This window comes from Mesoplodon mirus, assembly GCF_964341445.2.
Source record: "Mesoplodon mirus genome assembly, chromosome: 14".
NCBI classification, from domain to species: domain Eukaryota; kingdom Metazoa; phylum Chordata; class Mammalia; order Artiodactyla; family Ziphiidae; genus Mesoplodon; species Mesoplodon mirus.
Window position 1 is genome coordinate 64,691,131 of NC_138990.1, and position 22,041 is coordinate 64,713,171.

Consider the following 22,041-nt stretch of genomic DNA (forward strand, 5'->3'; position numbering starts at 1 on the left):
GTACTCTTTCTGAAGTTTCGTTCCACCATTTTTGAATGTTATGTACATGTAAGTATATGTATACATATATACATATAAGTCTGCCCAGAACAAGACATAGGAGACTGCTTAGAACACAGATGCTGGGAAACGTTAGAGGCAGAAAAGAGCTTGGAGAGGAGCGAGCGGCAACCCTTCATTTGACAGAGAAGGAAAGAGGCTCAGAGAAGAAAGTGATTTGTCTAAAGTTCACAATAGGTGGAAATGAGACCAGAACACACTGTGCCTGGGGCTACTTCCAGCACAGCAGTTTTGCTGGGTGATTTGACTCTTCTTCTCTGAGATAGCCACACGGCCCCTCTTCCTCCTCCTGTAGAGCTATGTTTGATGTCATGTTCTCCGTGTGGGCTTTCCTGGCCACCCTATTTAAACTGCCCCCCCAGCATTCCAGAATTCTCTGTCTCCCTTCTCTGATTTGCTTTATTAGCATCTGACCCATGATTATATTACTGTCTGCCTCCCCAGCAGAATGTAACCTTTATGAGAGCAAGGATTCAAACTGTTCTGTTCATTGCAGGATCCCCTGCATGTAGAACAGTGCCTGGCGCCTGGGAGGATTGCAGTAAATATATGTTAAGTGAATTGGATGAACAAATGGTTATATATAAGATGAATTTCTCACTGTAAATCATGGCCAAGCAAGTTTGAAAGCCACAGTCTCAAATAGAAATATTTGTGTAAGTTCTTTATGAACAATGCTATGAGACTCAAGTGAGAAAGGGCTGTGGTGTGATATAAAATTAAGCCGCCGCATCTGGCCAGGTGCTAGCTTCCCTTTACAGGGTTGCTGGCAGCTGCACGCCCATGTCAGGGACAGATTGGGGGTGACATGAGAAACAGTTTAGACACAGTCTCCACCTACTCCTCCAGGTGGCTTCTGTCCACAGGGTTTCTCTAGCCTTTGTTAAATAAAACAAGCGTGGGATTTAATTTCATTGTATGTGTATGTGTGTAGTGTGGATGTGTGTAATATGTATGTATATAGTGTGTGTTTGTGTGTGTGTGTGTTTGGGGGGCGTCTCTTTCCATCAACACACCTGAGACAAACCAGCATATAAATAAGTATAGTTGGGACTCAGTGTTGAAGCTTGATACTTGAACACTGAAATTCAGAAAATATAGAGATTACAAAATAATGGAGTTCAAAGAGAGCAGGGGAGCCTATTTAATTCGTTTTGTTAAACCCCCAAATCTCTCATAATGCTTGCTACCTAACATGAGTTCAGTCAACAGGCTGGGTGGAGCGGTGGCCTTGCCCTTCCACGGGAGGAAGAGCTTTGTCTGGCTTCCCCTGCTCTCATGGGCTTCCTTCTGGAATTCTTCTGAGTTTACAGCTTCACACATGAGCTCTTAACTATATTCTGTAATGGATTATTGGATGCCATTTTTCAATAGTTTTCTGTCCCCATTTATATTGTAGAATCCGAGGGGATTGGTATTTGGTTTATCTCTGTTGCCTTGTGGAATGACACACAACTTTCACACAATCCCACTAGAATTCTCTTTTTATTTTACACTTAGAATATTGTTCTTTGGCAGTCTCTTGTCATTTTGGGGATTGAATTCCTTTACAGTAATCTCTTTTAGATGAAGAAATCATACCTGTCTTTTCTCTGGACTTCTTTGAAACTGGATTTCTTAGAGTCTAGGCCAGTGTTTGTCAAATCATTCTCCTCCATCCACTGAATAGGAATCATCTGGAGCTGCTGGCCACAAATGCAGATGCAGACCTACTGACCAGGTGCACTGCAGACCTACGGAATCAGAACCTGGCCGTGGTATCCAGGAAAATGCACTTTTATAACAAGCTCTCCCAGTAAGCTTTGGGCATGCCACTTTGGGACCTTGCCCTAGGGTATAACATAGGATGGTGCAGCTCTCATTATTTCCATAGTGCAAATCAGATGGTCTGCTGGACAGAATGGAGTCCAGAGTCTGGTCCCCTTACTGCTTTCTCTACCTTCTTAGTTGTGGAACTACACGTGTAGAAAAAGTAGCCCCTACCGTGCTTTTAGCAAAGCAAAGCTGCCAGCACTTGTCTGGATGCCCATTCCTCATCACTGGTATGTGATACCCTGATCCTACTTTTGATACATATTAGGATTTTATACTTAGCTTTTTTTTTTTTTTATACTTGGCTTTTTTGGTGGGGCTTACAATGCCATTGCTCTAAGTGCAGCCTCGCAGTTAAGTCTGCAAGCCCTGAACCCAACTGCCTGGGCTTGGATCCCAGCTCTACTACCTATGAACTGAGTTACTTTGGGCAATTTACTTAACCTATCTGTGTCTCAATTTGGTAATCTGAAAACAGAGATGATAATAATAGTCTTGACCTCAAAAGGCTGTTGTAAGGATTAAAACAGTAAACATACATTGAGTACTTAGAAATAGGTTCTGGAACAAAGTAAATGCTTAATGTGTTGCTCCTATGATTCTTCTTCTTCTTATACTTAACAGTGGCTTCCAGCTGTCTGGCCAGAACAGAGAGAAAGATCTCCCTTTCCATGCTCTGGACAGCATGTCATGAAATGCAGTGACCTGTTTAATTGAACTGTCATTCTCCTCTATTGAGGTAGGGGCCTTTCTTCTCCTGGGTAGAGCAGGTCAGTTCAGTGGCCTGGGCTGCCCCGAATGTACTCATTCTCCGGGGGCCCTCAGCTACCTTTGGTCTATGCTGGCACCATTGACATTTTTGTATTTGGACATTTTTTATGTCTTAAAAAAATTTTTTTTTATAGCCTGTGTTCTGCTTCTTTCAACTTTCCAAAGAAAATGGCTCACCATTTCCTTTTCAGCTACTGCTCTTCGGCTCTGTTCTTAACGTTTGCAGACAATAGAATGTGCTGCCTTGTTTTGATTGAAAGAGTGGCTTCCTTACTTTGGAGAAATTACAGATGTGAGTGGGAAACCTCATGCTGTCAGGGCTGCACAATGCTTTAAATGCCCTTTAAAACATCTGGAGAGTCACTTCACAGAGCTTTTTTCTAAAACATCGTGGTGTCAGAATTAAATGAGGCGGGCTTCCTTTGCTTTGAGGATGCTGTCACGGGCATAGAAATGAATTTTTCTCTCTCCTCTATTATAATAGCTGCACCTTACTTTAAAGCATTGTCTACATTCTCTATTCAAATGTCAGAAATTTTGACTCAAACAGAGAGAATGGCACCTTTTTATTCAAAATAAGATTCGGGCTTTAGAACTTAATCACAGATGACACTCTAATTCTGAATACTGCCTTATAGCAAACTCCAAATATTCCTGGGGCTTTAAAGGCATTTCTGGGGTTATATTAGCAGTCTTAGACATTCTGCCATAGTTCCCACTTGATCATGTAGCCACTTAGTTTTTGGATGATTTCAAAGAAGAAAGCCTAATATAGGTTTACAGATCCTTGGGGTCTCAAAAAGTGACCCCATTGAATGGGGAGGTACCTCACACCTTAGGATCTGGGGTCTTCCCATGTCTTTACTGAGGACACAGAAGACATATAAGATCCATGTCCTTGAGAGGCTTATAATCTCAATGGGTGAAAACATGAAGTAATGAAAGAATAATACAAGCCAGTAGACATTCCTTGTGAGCATGTGTGGTACACAGAAATGAGAAGTCCTCTTGGGTTGGGGAAGTCAGAGAGGCTGCATGGTGGAGCTGAGACTTGAGTCAGACCTTGCAGAATTAGGAATATTTGTTACTGAAGGGGAAAGCATACTATTTTAGAAAATATGCCTTGTGGTAGTATATCTATAAGCAAATTTTTATCAAATGACTATATAAACACCATCCTAAAGAAGAGGGATCCTATTCTATCCATCACCACTTTCTTCATGCAGTACTTGCTGAAGTCCTTTTATATCTGAATGATTCCTCATGTACGAACACACTTCTTTAGTGGATACCCTGGCAGTCATTGTATGGATAACTGTCTCTGGTCACTACTATATGCTGCCATGACCCTACTTTTGGATGTTATCAGAATTTCCCCATTTCTGTGGAGCTCACAGTCTCTATAGTAAGGGATTCCTCTCTCTGATATGAGCATGCCTCTTGCTTTTCAGCAGTACTGAGTTTTTATGTTTCCCTCCACCACAGCCAAGTTCATGTCAACTTACAACATGCAACAATAAAAAGGTGACAGGTATCTAAAATAATGATGACAGCAATGCAGTATAATATATTGAATAAAATTTTAGAAAAATCCATGTTTCATAGTGATGCTTAAAAAGAGAGCAAGTCACTATGGAGAACAGTATGGAGGTTCCTTAAAAAACTAAAAATAGAACTACCATACGACCCAGCAATCCCACTACTGGGCATATACCCTGAGAAAACCATAATTCAAAAAGAGTCATGTACCACAATGTTCACTGCAGCACTATTTACAATAGCCAAGACATGGAAGCAACCTAGGTGTCCATAGACAGATGAATGGATAAAGAAGATGTGGCACATATATACAATGGAATATTACTCAGCCATAAAAAGAAAAGAAGTTGATGTATTTGCAGTGAGGTGGATGGACCTAGAGTCTGTCATACAGAGTGAAGTAAGCCAGAAAGAGAAAAACAAATACCATATGCTAACACATATATATGGAGGCTAAAAAAAAAAAAAAGTTATGAAGGACCTAGGGGCAAGACAGGACTAAAGACACAGATGTAGAGAATGGATTTGAGGACACGGGGAGGGGGAAGGGTAAGCTGGGATGAAGTGAGAGAGTGGCATGGACTTATATATACTACCAAATATTAAATAGCTAGTGGGAAGCAGCCACATAGCACAGGGAGATCAGCTCAGTGCTTTGTGACCACCTAGAGGGGTGGGATAGGAAGGGTGGGAGAGAGAAGCAAGAGGGAATAGATATGGGGATATATGTATATGTATAGCTGATTCACTTTGTTATAAAGCAGAAACTAACACACCATTGTAAAGCAATTATACTCCAATAAAGATGTTAAAAAAAAAAGAGCAAGAGGGAAAGAGAGGAAAAGGAAAAAGAAGGAAACCTTTTATACAGAAGAGGGCTGGCTGATAAATGTAGAGGAGTGATAACTTTAAAACTATTATTTTGTAGCTCTCTATATAATAACTGAATAATGAACAGATGCTGAAACCACTGGGTGAAAGGTTGTTGGCCAACTTGATAGTCACATGAACTCAGAGTATCCCACAATGGTTTACTTATTTATGACAAAGGGAAAAATATGCCCTTACAATGAAGAGGTCTGGCAATCACCACCTTAACCAGATGGCCAAGGAGTGGCACAACATGACACAATGGGCCTCCTGGTTTGATGCAGTGGGAGACGTATAACCTCCCCTTTGCAGTGTTCTTGCAGAAATGTTGACCGGAATCTAATCAGGACAATGCAGTCAGATGAGTCCAGACAACTGGCCTGGGCCCTCAAAGGAATTAGTGTCATATAGAACAGAGGAAGGCAGGGGAGCAGTTCTCAGGAGGGGGGGGAATGGGAGGTAAGGTTGGGAGGACAAAGGGGCATAACAGTAAAAATGCAATGTATAAACTTTGAATTCTGACTTTAAAAAAATCTATAAAAGACATTTGCATTTGAATATAGACTGTAGGTTGGATGATGTCATTAAATCCATGCTGATTTTCTTAGGTGTAACGGTGTTGTAATGTAGAATGTTTCTGTTTAAGGAGATACATGCTGAAGAATTTAGGTGGGAAGTGTCATGATGCCTATAGACTTCTTTTGGATGGTTTGGCAAGAGGGAAATGTGTTGTATATACTTAGCTATCTAGAGATGGAGTGGGTGTGGTAAGCTGTTAATAGTACGTGAAACTAGGTAAGGTGTACAGGGCTACTCATAGTGCAGTTTTTTCCACTTGTCAGTGGAAAGACGAATGGATTCCATTTGTCAGTTAAAATTTCCAAAATAAAAAATGTTTAAAAAGAGATGATGACACACGATGTTTTCATGATGGTCTGAAATAACTGGCTTGCTGAATATGAGCTTTTAAGTGGTGGTACAGTGTAGCTGACACAATGTAATCGAATTTGCACAAGGAGGTATTAATAATCCCACTGGAGAGACAGAGTCAGAGGCATGTTGCCGTGGTGTGACTTGACTAAGGCTGGTTAGACTCAGAGCCAGGACTGGAAGCCAGGCTTTCTACTTTAGCGCCCAATAGTCTCTCCACTGCGGCTTGTCACAGGTGTAGCTTGGAGTCTTGTCATCCTTTGCCAGGTCACCCTTCTCCAAAGGGTCTTAGAGAATTAATTGCTGTGATCTTTCCTTCTCTGTGTAGAGTTCAGACATGAATCAAGGTTGACTCCTTTTTGAGACTGGTGTGATAAGTCATCTAGAATATTTGAAAGGTGGTGCAGCCAAACCCTGCTCATTCAGGGGGGAACATTTCAAGGTAGCCCCCTGAGGCGATTTAATGAAAAGCCAAATTGGCTATGAAGGGACATAAAAGCATAATGCATAACTTTAGCATTAGCCCCACTGAGCTTCTTGAGCATCAAGTGAAGTGTTTTGTTTTCATTAAATGAGCTCACACTTGGTAAAGATCTGGGTGGGGGGAGGACAGGAAAGGTTCCATGAAAACCAAAATCTCAAATACTACTAATAATGAAAAGAGAAGGCTTGCTTTCATTATTTTCTAATTAGAGAGTTGAACTTTATAGCTGAGGAAATAAGGCTTTCCTCTTTGAACGTAATACCCTTTTCCAACGGGGTGCTGCACATGGTCCTTCACTTATGGAAGGGCCCATTCAGCTGAGAACAAGTGCCAAGCAAATGACTAATCACTTCCTTCCAGATGAAGGGCCGAGAGTGAGGAGGGGGTGGAAGCACAATGCCAATGCGCGCTCCCAATGCACGCTCTCTGGGAGGGATGGAGCTGCAGTCCTCATTAACTTCAGAGGTGGGGCAGTTATGCCCTGCTGGTAGGCACTGTTCTTCTTAAACTCATAATGGAAATAAGTTAATGGCCCCTAATAAAACCACTGTGCAGCTCTTGTGTACCAATGCTGAAATGTGATGTGTGAGAAGAAATCTTTAGTTGTCCCTTGGCTTCGGTGGGGTGGCCCCATCTTGTGAGTTATAGACCCCTATGGGTTATCTCAACATTCATTTTCTTATTGGTCTTCTTCCACATCTTCTGCTCTTTTATTCTTATTCCACTCCACCCCCATTGCTGTGCATGTATCTGGGAGGAGTACCTATTGGTTCCTGCTTATTTTTAGATTTAGGTGAAAATCAAAGGGAGTATTGGATATTTGTGATCTTTGAATTAAAGTCTACTCTACTGAGCGGTTTCTTCTTAATACTTTTTTCAGGGTTATTTCTAAGCCTTTAGCCCCTTATCACTGCATTTAAAACCCTTTGCAATCCAGTGACTCCTCCACCCCTGCCATTTATCTAAATGTATTTTCCATTTCTTAAGCAGGATGTTTACTCCCAATAAGTATGCCTCATCCCATTTTCCTCCTTCCCACAGCCATGCTTTTGCTCATGTCCACTTGGAATATTCATTCCCCTTTTCTTGGTATGTGGTATCACAAAATGGGTAAGACCATGACTCTGGAGCCAAGACTGTCTGAGTCTAAAGCTTGACCTTGGCCAAATTAGTTAGATTCTCAGTGCCTTGGTTTCCTCATCTAAAAGTGGGGCTGATAGTTCCTACCTCATAGGGTGGCTGCGAGACTAAAATGAGTTTAAAAAAGTACTTTAAAACAGTGTCAGTGCTATATAAATATTAGCTGCTTTTATCACTTTTACTCATACAAATGTTACTGATTCTACAAGGTCTAACACAAGTCTGCAGCCTCTCTGATTCTCCAGCCCAAGAGGGCTTCTCCAATACTTCTCATTTCTGTGTACCACACACTCACAGTGAATGTCTAGTGGCTTATATTATTCTTTCCTTCTTTCATGTGTTCCCCCATTGAGATTATGAGCTTCTCAAAGACATGGATCTTATATGTCTTTTGTGTCCTCAATAAAGACATGGAAAGACCCCAAATCCTAAAGCGTGAGGTACCTCCCCACTCAGTGTTTGCTCTGTAAATGCCCTGTTTCTGACAGGGGATATGATGAATGAGTAGTTCCAGATCTGTATACAATGGTGAGTCAGAAACACTTTCTAAACAGCTGGAAGAGCTACAGTACATGAGGGAAATGGAGGAGTAGAAAGACTGTAGAGAAGTTTTTCTAGGGTCTAGTCTCGTTTCTGGTGTTCAAGAGTTTTAAGTTAAGAATTTGAGTTATTTTGAAACTATTTTTGGTTGCTGCTCTGTATTCTTTTGATTGCAACACTCTGAGTCAATGCTGTATTGGCCACAGCTTTGTAACATGACACTTGCGTGTGTTGAACTACACCTACACAAAGTAAAAGTACTATTCAAATGCAGTGTACCGTTGATAGCAATTTCTAGAATCCACTGTATAGAAGAGAGTCCTCTGAGATGGTCACTTCTCTTGTTTCGCAACTACCTCCTCATCTCAGGGTCACCCAATGCACGCTCTCTCTTTCTTTAAGGACATTTAAGCTCATTTATGGCCTCATCACAGATCCTGCCATGGACTGTAACCAAAGCAGAATGAGTGAGAGGATATGGATGTGGGGAGCAGGGTTGAACACTTGTCACTGGGCTTTGGACATAAATGAGGTGTGGTACCCAGGATACTGCCTCTGAATGGTGGGGCAAAGGAAGGTGCTCCATGTAAAGATGGCATGGATCCCAGGGCAAGGAAGCCAGACAGGTGTACAGTGAAGAGAATGAGTTGGGTTATCTTAGTATGATGCCCCTTGAACTTTAACGTGCATGTGAATCACTTGGAATCTTATGAAAATGCAGATTCTGAGTCAGTAGGTCTGGGATGGGCCTGAGAGTCTGCATTTCTAACCAGCTCTCAGAAGATGCTGTAGATGCTTGTCCATGGACCATACCTTTAGTAGCAAGGCCTTAGGAAAGAGCATGAAAGGGATAGGCCTGTGAGCCTGATAACCTGATAAGTGACTGCCAGATAAAAAGACACTATTTTCAGGTATTCAAGGATTTAGGGAATAGGCATCGATGGTGTCCCTTCAGAAGCAAAGTGAGCAGGTTCTAAGGGGAGGGTGAAAAATGAGAGAGAGAGAGAGAGAGAGAGAGAGAGAGAGAGCGAGCGAGCAGGGTCCATTGATCAACTACTCTACCTACTTGGAGAATATCCTTTCAAACTCTTCTCAGTTGAAACATGAAATTTCTGTGCTCTCTTTTAACCAGGGCAGCGACTCCCCTCCAGGCTGTCTCTTCTTAGCTTCAAAGCAGTCCACTGATGCAGTGAACAATTTCATCAGTTGGAAATTTGGTTACTGTAAATCCTCAGGGCCCATTTGATTAATTTTGAACTTAACGGGTTGGTTGATTGTCATGTGAACATGTGACCTAGCTGCCACCCCACACAACTCCTCTCACTCTTGGCACTTTAGGTCAAAAAGAATGTCACCAGAGAGTTAAGAACATGGTAAAAGATGAGAAAGAGCCCACCTCAAGCTACAAGTGGGAATGGCAGGAACTGTATGGCAGAGCGTGAATCTGCGAGTTTACTCACAGTGTTATGGATTCGTTATTCATCCCTTGAAAAGCGTTTCCTGGTACGGTGGTTATGTGTAAGTTATCACAAATTTCCCTTGAGGAATGAAATGAGAAATATTTACTTTCCAAATTTCGGATGCAAATAGGAAACTGTTATGCATAGCAATCAGCCTGGTACTTACAGAATGAAATTAAATTCAGAGGAGAAGATCTTCGTAACATCTGGAAGCTTTCGGATGCCTGTGTTACAGATGCTCCTGTGGTTTGGGGCAGGGTGGGAATGTGGGCAGAGTGAGTAAAAGTGATTGTTATTAAGGAATAAAGATAAAAACGGTAGGAAGGCACTTTGTAATACTGTTTTCACATTAAATTTAAACATATGGAGTTTGGCTTTATCAGTAACGCTTCTAGCTGCTGAAGATCATCAGAATTTAACAGCCCCGAACACTGTGGGCGTAGTTACTCTAATGACTCCTATTTAGAGATCTAGGGGATGGGACTAAACTTCTAAGTCTTTTTCATTTACGTCTGTAAAGATTTCCAGCCTGTCTTTTTACTATTGCATCAATTGCATTTTTGTATTGTATTGCATTCCATTTCCTTTTGCTAACTAGTTTATTCCGTGCTCTTGATGGTTCCAGAAAGCATCTCACTACTTTAGAACAGGTTTTAACTCAAACACTTCAGGAGGATTAATCTCCATGTGAGAAATCCATTTCCTCATTATTAAAAATCTCCCTTTATTTAGCTACCTTGCGATTCAGGGAGTTCTTCCTTGTATCTCACTGAGATCATTAAACATTCTTTGGGTTATTGGAGCTACTCAGGACTCCTCTTCTTTTCCTCCCACCTTTTATTTAGCCTTCAAAGAGGAGAGAGGCTTCAGTGATAGGTTAAATTGAAGGATATTTTATTACACAGAATGGGACTGAAGTCCAGGCATCTGGATCTCCCCCCAATCGCGTTTTAAATTCACCAGTCATGGACACTGGACAACTGAAGTGAACTGCCCGGCACTCTGGTGACAATGAAAGGAAGCCATCTTTCTCTTTTGGATCACTCTGGTTCTCTTCCTTACCTGTTACCCCAGATCACACAGAATCCTTGCCCTGTCTGTGGCTGGTGAAGGCAGTGTGGGCTTGGACTGCAGTGTGTACCGGGGTTGGGGGAATATTGCTTTTTAGGGGTGAAATGCTATTTAATAAAGACAATGATTCTTCGATAACAAGGGGCTGCAGTGGTCAAATTTGGTTCTGGGATTTTCTTATGTTTTTCCAAAGTAGTTGATGCTGCGGATACTTATGGGTCCCATAGACCCCTTGGAGGTCTGGAAAAGCAGAACACTTGGGTTAGGAATCATCATCCAGTGTTAGAGCTGCCGAAGGAGCTACACTCGTGCCCATCCCCCAGGACAGGACTGCTTGGATGTTGTGGAACACTAGAGAGGTGTCTGCCCCTCCTCCTTTTTTTTTTTTTTTTTTTTTTTTTCAGCTGGTAGGGGTTTTGGACTTTGCATCCTCTAGAGATTTTATGAAATGTAATTCATCAGGAAGAAGAGAGAATGGACATCTGTGTTAGATGGTTAAATGTTCATTTTTTTCTGTGTGAATAAGTGATTACTTGATATATGAGAAGATCCATGGTGATTAATTTATAGGTTTGTATCAAGTTTCAGGAATTCTGGTTTTGCTGGCAAGGCAATGAATCTGCTGGGCTACAGTGGTACTTAACTTATAGTTCTAACTAGTGGACTTAATAAGTTTTAATGGGAAATAGAAAATAATGATTTCTCTAATATGGCACAGTACCTACCTCAAAGTAATGCTTTAAAAGTTTTCACTTAACGAATGAATGAACACATGAGAGAAAGGAGATCAATAATTTTCAACCAGGGATGGGGATCAAATCAGAATTGCCTCTTCCACTTTCACCTATGCTCTCTCTGCCTCACCACCTCACCTTAGAGATTCCGATTTACCCTTTTTAAAGTGTCCTGACCTCCCTGTTCCACGCCCACCATCACTTTGAAAATCATTGCAAAGGGGTGATATTCTTCTTGGATGTTTGGGATGGAGAAAATGTTGGGAACCACTTACGTGTATTTGAAAGCACCCAGCATGGTAGCTGATAAGAAATGCTGATTAAATTTTAATCAGAGGGCTGAAGACAGACATGCAGATAATGCTAAGTATGTGGTTTAAAAATTCTCTCCAACCTTTTAATTGTTTAGGTTTTCATCAGATGCCCATGTTCCCCTCCCCAGTTGCTTAAAAAGGAAAATTCCTCACAGGTATTTTAACCGGGGGAGATTTGTAAATGCTCCAGGCTCAATGTACACCAGATTTTTAGTGTTCTGGATCAGTCTGTAAAGAGAAATGGAAAAACAGGCAGCAGTTTAATAGATGTGTTTCGTTTGGAATGCACAAGGTCATGGTCACCAGAGGATGCTGGCTGAAAGTGGCATCAACAAAATCAAGTGACTTTCCTGTGCTTGAGGGGAGCTCCAGGGACCCTGGGGATAGAAACAGAATGGTGAGAGCTAGTTGGCTATTGCCAGGAAGTTCTGCTTTCAACCTCTTGCTGAGATAGGTGTAAGCATCATAGCTGGCAGTCTGTTCCATTCTCCCTTGCACCCCCTGAGGAAGCACCAACATCCAGGGCTCCTGGCCAGCTAGGTCATGCCCCACCATGGAGCCAGCACACTGAGGGTGATGGGAGATTCCATTCCCAGGAGAAATGAACAAATTGGCTACTTGTCCTTGTAGGCAAACTGGTCTTCTTTGTAGTGTGCTGGCAGTCACACTAACCAGTTATCCAGATGGGCACTCAGTCTTTGTAAAAGCCCAGGGCAGAGGCCGGGGCCTTGGATTGGGTTTTTTTTTTGTCCATTCTATAGATAATTTGTTGTGTGATGATGCCAAACCTCCTAACTTCCCAGAGCTAATGCTCCCTTCTGTAAAATTAGAATAATAATAGCACTCTTCCTACCTCACAGGTTGGCAGGTAGTGAGTAACATAATAGGTAGAGATAATGTACAAGACAGGGCTTTGCAAAATATAAAAGTACAGCCATAATACCACAGTGGTGTTATTGCTCTTCTCCCTAGTTCCCCAGTGACTTTGGGAAGCAGCCACATTTACTGGGTTCTGTCTACTTTGGATTCAATAAAAGGTAGTACATGCATTTGGCTTTTTTTAACCCATGCAGCAACCACCTAAGGAAATGATAATTACTCTTGTTCTGTAGAGAAAATCTAGTGTATTGGTTAGGTGGACGGACTCTGGAGTCAGCTTGGTTTTACATGCTGGTTTTACTAACTGTATGGCCTTGGATACATCACTTAAAGCTTGGTTTCCTCATAGTGTGGTTTCTGAGCAGTAAATGTGTGTGTCGCGATCGCAGTAAGGCCTCCACCAGTGTTAACAATGACTATTCTAGTTGATGAAATCAGGAAGTTGAATGATTTGTCTCTAGTCACAGAGCTGAGAAGTAGCAGCACTTGGAGGTGAAGTCAGTTTTTCTGACTCTGAGTCTAGTGTGCATTCTACCTTCTAAAGTTACCCACTATCGGTGCCTATTTCTGTCCTTTCTGTCTCTTTGATTCTTAAGAGGTGAGTGACGTTTTGTTGTAATTATTTTTACAACAACTGAGTCAAGCAATCATGGGCCACATAAGACATTATGTGGGTAGGATGGAAAGCACTTTTATTTCTGAAGACTCTTTTGGGGTCTGACCACTCATCCATACATGCATTCAGTCAACAAACATTTATTGAGCACTTACATGTGCCAGGCATTGTTCTAGGTGCTGGAGATACAGCTGTGAACAAGACAAAGAGGGCTTGTGGGGAGCTAACATCCTAGTCTTAGGGCCTTCTTTGGGAAAAGTCCATAAACTTTCCCTTAGAGCACTTTATTTTCCTTTCTGTATTTATAAATTGATACTTTATCTATTAATAAATGTCGCTGTGCATCACAAACAGCTTTATTTATCTCAAGCTGCTCTGCTTCAACATTGCTTGGGAAGTCTGTTAAAACTGCAGAATTTCAGGTTTCCAGGTCTGGGATAGGACTGTCACCTGTAATGGAAATGACCTTCCCCCCTCCCCACTCCCCTCTTGAAATTCTACCTCACAGCGAAGTCCAGACTATACCTTTTGCACTTAAACACCCATTATTTCGGATTTCCCCATAACTGTTTGGTGAGTTAGTCTTACCTCTCTGGTTACACCATCATTTCCTGGGGGAGATTTATACTTTACCTCCTCTGTATTCCAGCAGCATTTGACCTTTGGTTGGACATGTGTACCCACATACTTATTAATTAATTAGTCTCTTTAGATAATTGCTATTTGGACCATTCATAGGGAGGCCTTGTGGTATAGTGGAGAATACACAAGCTTTGAAGATAGGCTGGGGTTGAATTCCAGCCCTGCCATTGTCTAAGGTACCACATTGGTCAAGTTACTGACCATTCTGAGCCCCCATTCCTTCCCGTGAACAAAAGAGATAATTACCCCACTTTGCAGGGCAGCTGTGAGAATTAAATGACACAACCTAGAGGAAATAAAGGCCAAGCACAAGTGCTCAAAATATGTTTGTTGCTAACATCTTTCTCACTTCCTTAACTTTTGAAACTCTTCTGCAGATGCAGTTTGTAGAAGGTCAGGTTTGGGCCAAATAAGGCAGAAGTAAGAAGTCTGGTTTAGGAGTCACATGACCTGATTTCTAGTTCCAACTCTGGCACTAACTTGCTGTGTGACATCAGGCAAGTCAGTTAACCTCTTTGGGCCACAGGTTTATCATCTGAAAACTGAATAGAGCCAGTCTTCTCCCATCCCCTCTTTTTTGTAAATTGGAGGAAAACGATAATTTGGAAAGGATTGTTTTTAAGACTCAGTTCAAAAACATCACAATAATAACAACAAATCCAACATACACATGCCAACCACTTTTACATGGTAGGTTTCCAAGAACCATTTACTAAACAAACGAATATGCCCAAACAGTCCCCAGGGAACTAATTCATGATCTCTAAGCTCCTTTCCAAATTTTCCCACCACCCCAAGAACTCCATACCCTCCCTTCCATAAGGTAAGAGCTACTTGGCAGGACTCCACAATGTCAATTTTAATTTCCAACTTTGTGTTGTGATGTTTCAGAGTTTATACAGCTCCCAGGGAGAAGCAGTTGTCACCATGGCAACCTTCAGGCCGCTGCAGTGAGAGAAATTAGTGCCTGCCCAGACCTAGTAATTGCTGTGGTCTTTTCCTCTTGGATTCCTAACAGTGGATGCTTGAATACAAATACTGAGTGGGCTCCAGCAAGCGAGGGTAATGGTGTACAGCAATAAACTATCTGTTAGCTGATGCTTACATTTCAGACAAATTGAGGAGGTTGTCAAAGGCATTAGCTTCTATCTTTTCCAGGGAATCACTCTGAGAGATTTCACTAGGGGAGAGAGAAAAAAAAAAAAGAAGAAGAAGAAACATGAAAGAAATGACTGTGTCTGCATAATAATAAGCTGTGTGTACAACCCAACAACTGGGGGCTCCAGTGTGTCCTTTTAAAAAAGAACAGGGAAGCCTTAAGTTGTCCTCACATCATAAAGTGCTAACACATGCATACCCCCGCCCTCCCACCCCCCACTCCCCCACCTTTAGGAACACTAATTGGCATCTGCAACCCAGATGCAGTTGAAATGCAAGTTTCAGTATTCCCTGTTGATGTGACAGGTTCTTTTTCTTATTTATCTATGACTCAGAGTCACAGATTGTTAGAAGTGGACACGTCCTTTGGGAAAATCCAGTCAGCTTCCCTTGTTTTACAGCTTTTGGAATTAAAGCTCTGAGAGGAGAGGCAAATAATGCTCATGGGAAGATTCAGGGCCAGGATCAGAATGTCTGGGTTCTCAACTCCATCACTCTAGTGAGGTTTTAATTTGGGTTAGGATTCATTGTTTCTTTCTTTGTTTGTTTTTGTTTTTGTTTTTGTGGTATGTGGGCCTCTCACTGCTGTGGCCTCTCCCCTTGCGGAGCACAGGCTCTGGACGCGCAGGCTCAGCGGCCATGGCTCACGGGCCCAGCCGCTCTGCGGCACGTGAGATCTTCCCGGACCGGGGCACGAACCCGTGTCCCCTGCATCGGCAGGCGGACTCTCAACCACTGCGCCACCAGGGAAGCCCAGGATTCATTGTTTCTTAACTCTTTACCCCTTTCCCCAAATCCTGTTCTGATGCAATTGCAAAGTGGTCAACTCCTACACGAAGTGTCCTTCTTGTGTTGTAACCGTCTGTTTATTTGACCATTTCCTTCACTTCATTAGCAAATTGAGGACAAGGAGTATGTCCTATTCACTTCTAAATCCCTGGTGGCTTCATGTAGCCTGGCACATAGGGTATAAATGAATGAATAGATAAGTGAATGAACTGATTTTTTTAAAAAAAAAAAGACACAAAAGTAAAGGAACAAACTTTGCCATATATTTACCACCGCCAAGCATGTAGGTAACGTCAGTGTTACCCTAAAATCCCAGCATAAGCTACCATTTGCAGCCAGCTGAGAAAGAAGTCGCAAAATCTAATGTTTACATTCACTGAAGGCTTCAGACTCGATGAGAGCTTTAGCCTACAGGAAGGCTGAGCCTAAGGCAGTTAAGGTCTTTTATGAACAACACAGTGATGGATAGTTCCTAGGCTGATTCATCTTATTCCTACCTAATGTTTCACTTATTTAACTGTGGCTGCTTTTCTTACTAGGAGGTCTTAATATATTAAAAGCTATCAAAACTCAACATTTAAACTTGAGAGCAGAAGAGTAAGGGTTAGCCTCAAGCAAACTGACCTTTACGTAACCTGCAGTGTTATTTCCTATAATATGCACTAATTCTTAATGAATTATTTTTAATACCCTCATTCCTTGCTTATACCCTAAAGAGCAATCAGAGGTTCCCCAAGGAACTAGGACTGATGATGCAGCATCTTCTTTAGAGATGCAAATCTGCTTCCAAAGCCTAGAGGATTGTTAAGATGCTCTCTGGGAACTAAATGGCCTCTGAGGTCCTTTGACTCAGACTAACATTAAGGAGGATGCTGGAATACTGGACTCCTTTGAAAGTTCTCTTTCCATATATGGGATCTTGTGTCCTAGAAGCTGACACAGGGATATAGGATTGAAATTCACATGTAACACAAATATGTGATCACATTGAATTATCAGGCTGCTTTACAATTTTGATAAATGCCTTTTATCAGTATGGCTATAGATACTGTGTTTTTGTGATACACTTATATTTTAGATACAAAGATAATCTGATGCACAATAAACTTTCAACACATTTTCTTCTATGTAGGTGTTATCTAAAAATGTGACATGAGGGAATAGCTGCTGTAGCAGGGGGAGAGTTTTTATGACTGAAATCTATCTTCTTTTCTACTTGAGTAATTTATCATCACTTATCAAAAGACATTCAGTTCACTGAAGCAAGGTTAGTTATCTGGATTTTAATAACTCTTGAAAATCATACCTTTTCTTCAAAGGTCCCTGGGCATTATTTGTACTTTAAAGATAAAAATAGTAGGGTTTCCTAAACACAATTTCTCTCCTAGAAAAATTATCCCCTTTCAACTATGTGTTCTCTGAGGGAAAAATTTATTCCAATTATAAATGTCTTTTGATATGCAGTATCTTACTTACATTTTTATGACTTCATTAAGTCCTCTGAAAGCTTGAGATGGGATTACTTTGATAGGGAGATAGGTGAGTGATCTAGAAAAGAAAAAAGGAGAGCCAAGAGCTTAAGATTTAAGATTGGGTGCCTTTTAAATTCATGCATAAAATGTGTGTGTGTGACTACAGAGTTCCAAATAGCTAGATTCAGGTTGAAAGTTCTAACATATCAATAAAGAGAGGTGCCATGACTCATTCTTGGTGTTTATCAAAAGTGTGTAATTTTGTTTTTAAGATAGTGAACTTTGGGATCAGACCCACCCAGGTTCAAGTCCCCACTCTCCTACTACCTGGCTGTAGGACCCTGAGCATATTATTTAAGTCCTCTGTTTCAATTTCTTCATCTATAAAATTGAAATAATAATTTCTATTTCACCGGGTTGTTATGATGATTAATCAAGATAACGTGTATGAAGGAGAGGGCTTGGCACCAAGTAAATGGTTCACACACAGTTTTAGAGTGGACTTATAGGCTTGTCGGGAGGATGGAAAAGAAGCTATCTTGGGTAGAGTGGAGAAATAGATGGGGAAAATACAATTGAAAACCAGGCAGGCAAGAGAAGGGAAGATTCACTAAGAACATGTTCCTATTTTGATCTTTACCACTTTCCCCAGGCAGCCTATTTTAATATTATCCCAACCAGACCACTTTGCTCCTATGGTTAAATCGAACGGGCACCTCATGCCGTTTGCGGGGAGTATCTATAGAGATTCCTTCAGGCACTTACTTATATCCAGAAGAACAATCTGAGCGTTCTTGAACTGAGATAAAAGTTATGCGTTACATAAAAGTTGAGCAAAGAGTGACTTCTCAGCAAGAGCAAAACCAGAATAGGATGATAAAGGAAACTGGGGTCAAGATAACTCAGGAGAAAGCAGCTGCAAGGCATAGATGAATGTTCAACCGGTATTTATCAAGCATGTACAGTGATTCAAGGATTTGGCTCAAGGACTGGAAGAGAAGAGGGGAGTGGACCAGGACATTTCAGGAGGGACATGAATATCAAGAATATGGAGAATAGAAGTGGGAGATGCTGCCTTGTTTTTCGTGTGTCTATGCAGCAGAGACTGGCTTATTAGCTGCTGCACCTCCACCGTGATGAGCATATTCAAATCAGTGAGATGTCTTACAGTCCCAGAAGAGACTTGTAACGTGCTTGTAACATGCTGTGTGAACTATGCACTCCCACCTGTAACCTTATTTTATCCACTCAACAATGGTGTGAGGCGGGTATTTCCCTTCGATAGCAGAAGAAACTTGATCACAAGAGATTAAGTAATCTGGACAAGGTAACATGACCAAGCAGAGAGTCTCCAAATGTTCTTTACTGTGCAATACTGGCCTGAAGTATATGATTCCTAACCCACTCTGTCTCCTTTTAAATTTTTTTCCCAACTTTATTGAGGGATAATTGACAAATATAATTGTATATATTTAAAATGTACAATGTGATGATTAGGTGTATACCTACATTGTGGAATGATTGTCAATATCAAGATAATTGACACATCTGTCACCTCAAGTAGTTAACTTTTTTTTGTGGTAAGGATGCTCAAGATCTACTCAGCAACTTTCAAATATACAATGACATATTCTTAACTATGCCACCATGCTGTACATTAGATCCTCAGAACCTATTCTTCTTATAAGTGAAGGTTTGCACCCTTTGACCTGTATCTCCCCATTTTCCCTTACCCCCAGCCACTGGCAACCACCATTCTATTCTCTATTTCTGTGAAATTGGCTTTTTTTCGAGGTTCCACAGAGAAATGATACCATATAGTATTTGTCTTTCTCTGGCTTATTTCACTTAGCATAATGCCCTCCACTTTCATCCAGGTTATTGCAAATGGCAAATTTTCTTCTTTTTATGTCTGAAAAATATTCTGTCATATATATACATACCAAATTTTCTCCATCCATTCATCTGTCAAGTGACTTTAGGTTGTTTCCTTATCTTGGCTATTATGAGTAATGCTGCAGTGAACATGGGATGGAGATGTTTCTTAGAGATAGTGCTTTCGTTTCCTTCGGATATATACCAGGTCACTCACTCTCTCTCAGTGAGCAAGGTGAAGGGACATGAATTGGAACCTTGTTTCTCTTGAGAAGAGGCATGTCACACTCTTGCTATTCCTCCTACAAAGCAGCTTACCAGCAGTTCCTCTCTAGGGCTAATGCAAAGAAATTTCATTGCAGAAAAATGCTTTCACTCAACTGTCTCTTAGAGATGCTACAACCTAGAACAAGTAATCCAAACTTGCTCCTCTGATTTTATTCCTGAAGACAGTCCCACCAAGTACATCCTTCAATACCCAAACTTATTTAACAGGGCATCCGAGAAGAACAGGGACTGTAGGGGGAGAAATCTTCTTATGATGGCATGTTTCCTTCCTATATTTCTTCTGCAATCATGTCTGCTTGGCTTACTGATTAAAAACACAGTTTTATTGCTGTCTGCACTGCCAAGTCAATAAATTTCCAGAAGAGAAAGCTGTATTCTACTGTACCCCATGCAACATCAATAAAACTGACAGCCAAATTCTGATTCCAGAATCTTTATTGCTGGGGATAATACAGTGCAGAACATATTTTGGAGAGTGTTCACATAAAAGCTTCAACTGAACCTTTCAGAGCTGTTTATTCATGTAAATGGAGCCCAGAAGCTGGAGCCTCTCAGCAGGCACCCTCCTCCTCCAAAAAAGGAACACTGTGTGGCTCCCCGGAGAACAGTGTGGCTCAGATTTGACCAGGGAGGGTGCCTGAGTTTTTGATCGATGTGGGGATGAGGGATGAGGAGCAAAGGTTGGACAGAAGGGAGAGAAGCTGTAGATCATGCACTGGCTGTTCCCGGTGACTACAGATCAGCCCTGGTGCAAGAAAAAATTTTGTAGAGTTGTTGTTGATGCTTCAGAGCAGGAAAGGCAGCAGTGATGAGAGTGAAAATAGAGTTCCTACCATAAAAGAGGCACTGAGCGAACAGGAGGTAGCTTTATGAGTGTGGCTGGGACAAGAAAGAGGCCTGGGGGTCAGAGAATGGGGAGCGAGGTGGGGTGAGACAGGTGCACCAAGCTTTTCACAACAGAAGTGTTCTCATGAAGTGATGTGGAGAACGTGCTTCTGTGAATCCCAAACTGTTTTCCCCACAGACTTATATTTTTATTTTAGAGATATTGTGTATTCCTTTCTGATTCATCACAGTGGGCAGCAGTTACTAAGCATTCAAGTTGCTGTCTCCTGTATTTAAATGTTCATGTGGCCCATGATTTGTTAATAACCATTTGAATGTACTCCCTTTGAAGGTGATCCCTTCTCTGATGGATGCTTCTGTGATTCTTTCCATGAAGCCAGAAGCTCTTAGCAATGTGAACAATTGTCTCAATAACGCTGCAGTTCTACTCCTATATATATATCCCAGAGAAATCTGCACACTGATACTCATGGAAACTTGCACAAGGATTTTCTTCACAGCCTTGTGGCATCAAGGGGTATTGAAGGCAGCCTGAGTGTCCACTGCTGAGGGAGGGGGGCTAAAATGTACACCTATGAATGGGTCGCCAGTTAGGAGCAAGAGTGTAAAGGGGCACAGAGCAGCATGTGTGGATCTTAGAATCATGGTGTTAAGAGAAACAACTAAGAAATTAATGATATGTATACACGACACTACTTGCAGAATTAAAATACAGACACACCAAACATTAGCCATTGGAAAACATATAAACATACATCAGCATGGTTGCCTATGGTGAGTTGAGAGAAAGTGGGAGGAGGGTATAAAATGAATAACTAAAATGAGGGGACTTTGAATGACCCACTGATTATGCTATTTGAAGGAAAAAGTATGGTTAACTTAACCCTCTGTACCTGAGAGACAAATGGAGAAGATAAAATTTTCATTTTGATGTATTGAGTTCCCCCCTCCTCCTCTTCCCTTCCTCTTTCCTTCTTCCTTTTTTTTTTTGAAAGTTAGGTCTACATGTATTCTAAGAATTTGTGAACTTCAGGAACTATTATGGAAAGGTCTAGTTAATATCATTTGATAAAGAGCAGAAGCCAAGGAGAACTGAGGAAAAAGGGGCCAAAAGCAAGGACAGTCCAGCAGCTCTGTTGTCCAGTGTCAACAAAGGGAATGAAAGCTATGAATGGAGCAAAGAAACGTAAGAGATCGACACTCCCAAACTATGCATCTCAGATGGGTGGTAGAGAACCAAGGTTACTGGGCAAATGTGAAGTTGAACTTGCAGAGTGGAGAGTTCTCTCTGCCTCTTGAATAGTGAGTGAGATGGCTGTGGAAGTATATGGTGTGGAATCATGCAGTTACTTATATTTATTATAGTTCATAGTCCTTTTTATAGTTTTAAACTTTGATTTTTAAATTAATTGATGATATAACACAGGTGATAGCTGAACTATGGCCAAATTCTACCTTGCTCAAGAGCCTTTACCAGAGATGTTGAAGCAAATACTTAGATTGGATGACAAAGGCTGCCTTAGTTTCATCAGTTCTGGAAATTCCATCGACTCATGAATCCCACATGCAAGTCTCCCACACCTTCCAGTTATGTGTTAAAGTTGACGTAGAAGCAGTCTCTGCTCCTTAGGATTGGAAGTAAGGACTCACCCTAGTTCTGGGATCTTGTGATTGGTCATGACCCTGGTGAAGTCCTGTGTCTTTCTGCCTTGTCTACACTAAACCCAACGCTATTTGGAGGGCAGGAGTGT

General features: G+C 41.4%; 1 protein-coding gene across 1 annotated transcript in view; it reads right to left on the reverse strand.

Annotated features, from left to right (window-relative positions):
* The window catches only part of LHCGR (luteinizing hormone/choriogonadotropin receptor), a gene marked incomplete at its 5' end in the record, with an annotated part of 70,707 nt that overhangs the window by 34,318 nt on the left and 14,348 nt on the right, over positions 1-22,041 (reverse strand). Inside the window, 5 exons of the mRNA XM_082642537.1 lie at positions 9,607-9,684; positions 9,773-9,847; positions 11,879-11,953; positions 14,968-15,042; positions 17,286-17,357. Coding sequence (XP_082498663.1) covers positions 9,607-9,684; positions 9,773-9,847; positions 11,879-11,953; positions 14,968-15,042; positions 17,286-17,357 — 375 coding nt within the window. The remainder of the gene's footprint in view (positions 1-9,606; positions 9,685-9,772; positions 9,848-11,878; positions 11,954-14,967; positions 15,043-17,285; positions 17,358-22,041) is intronic.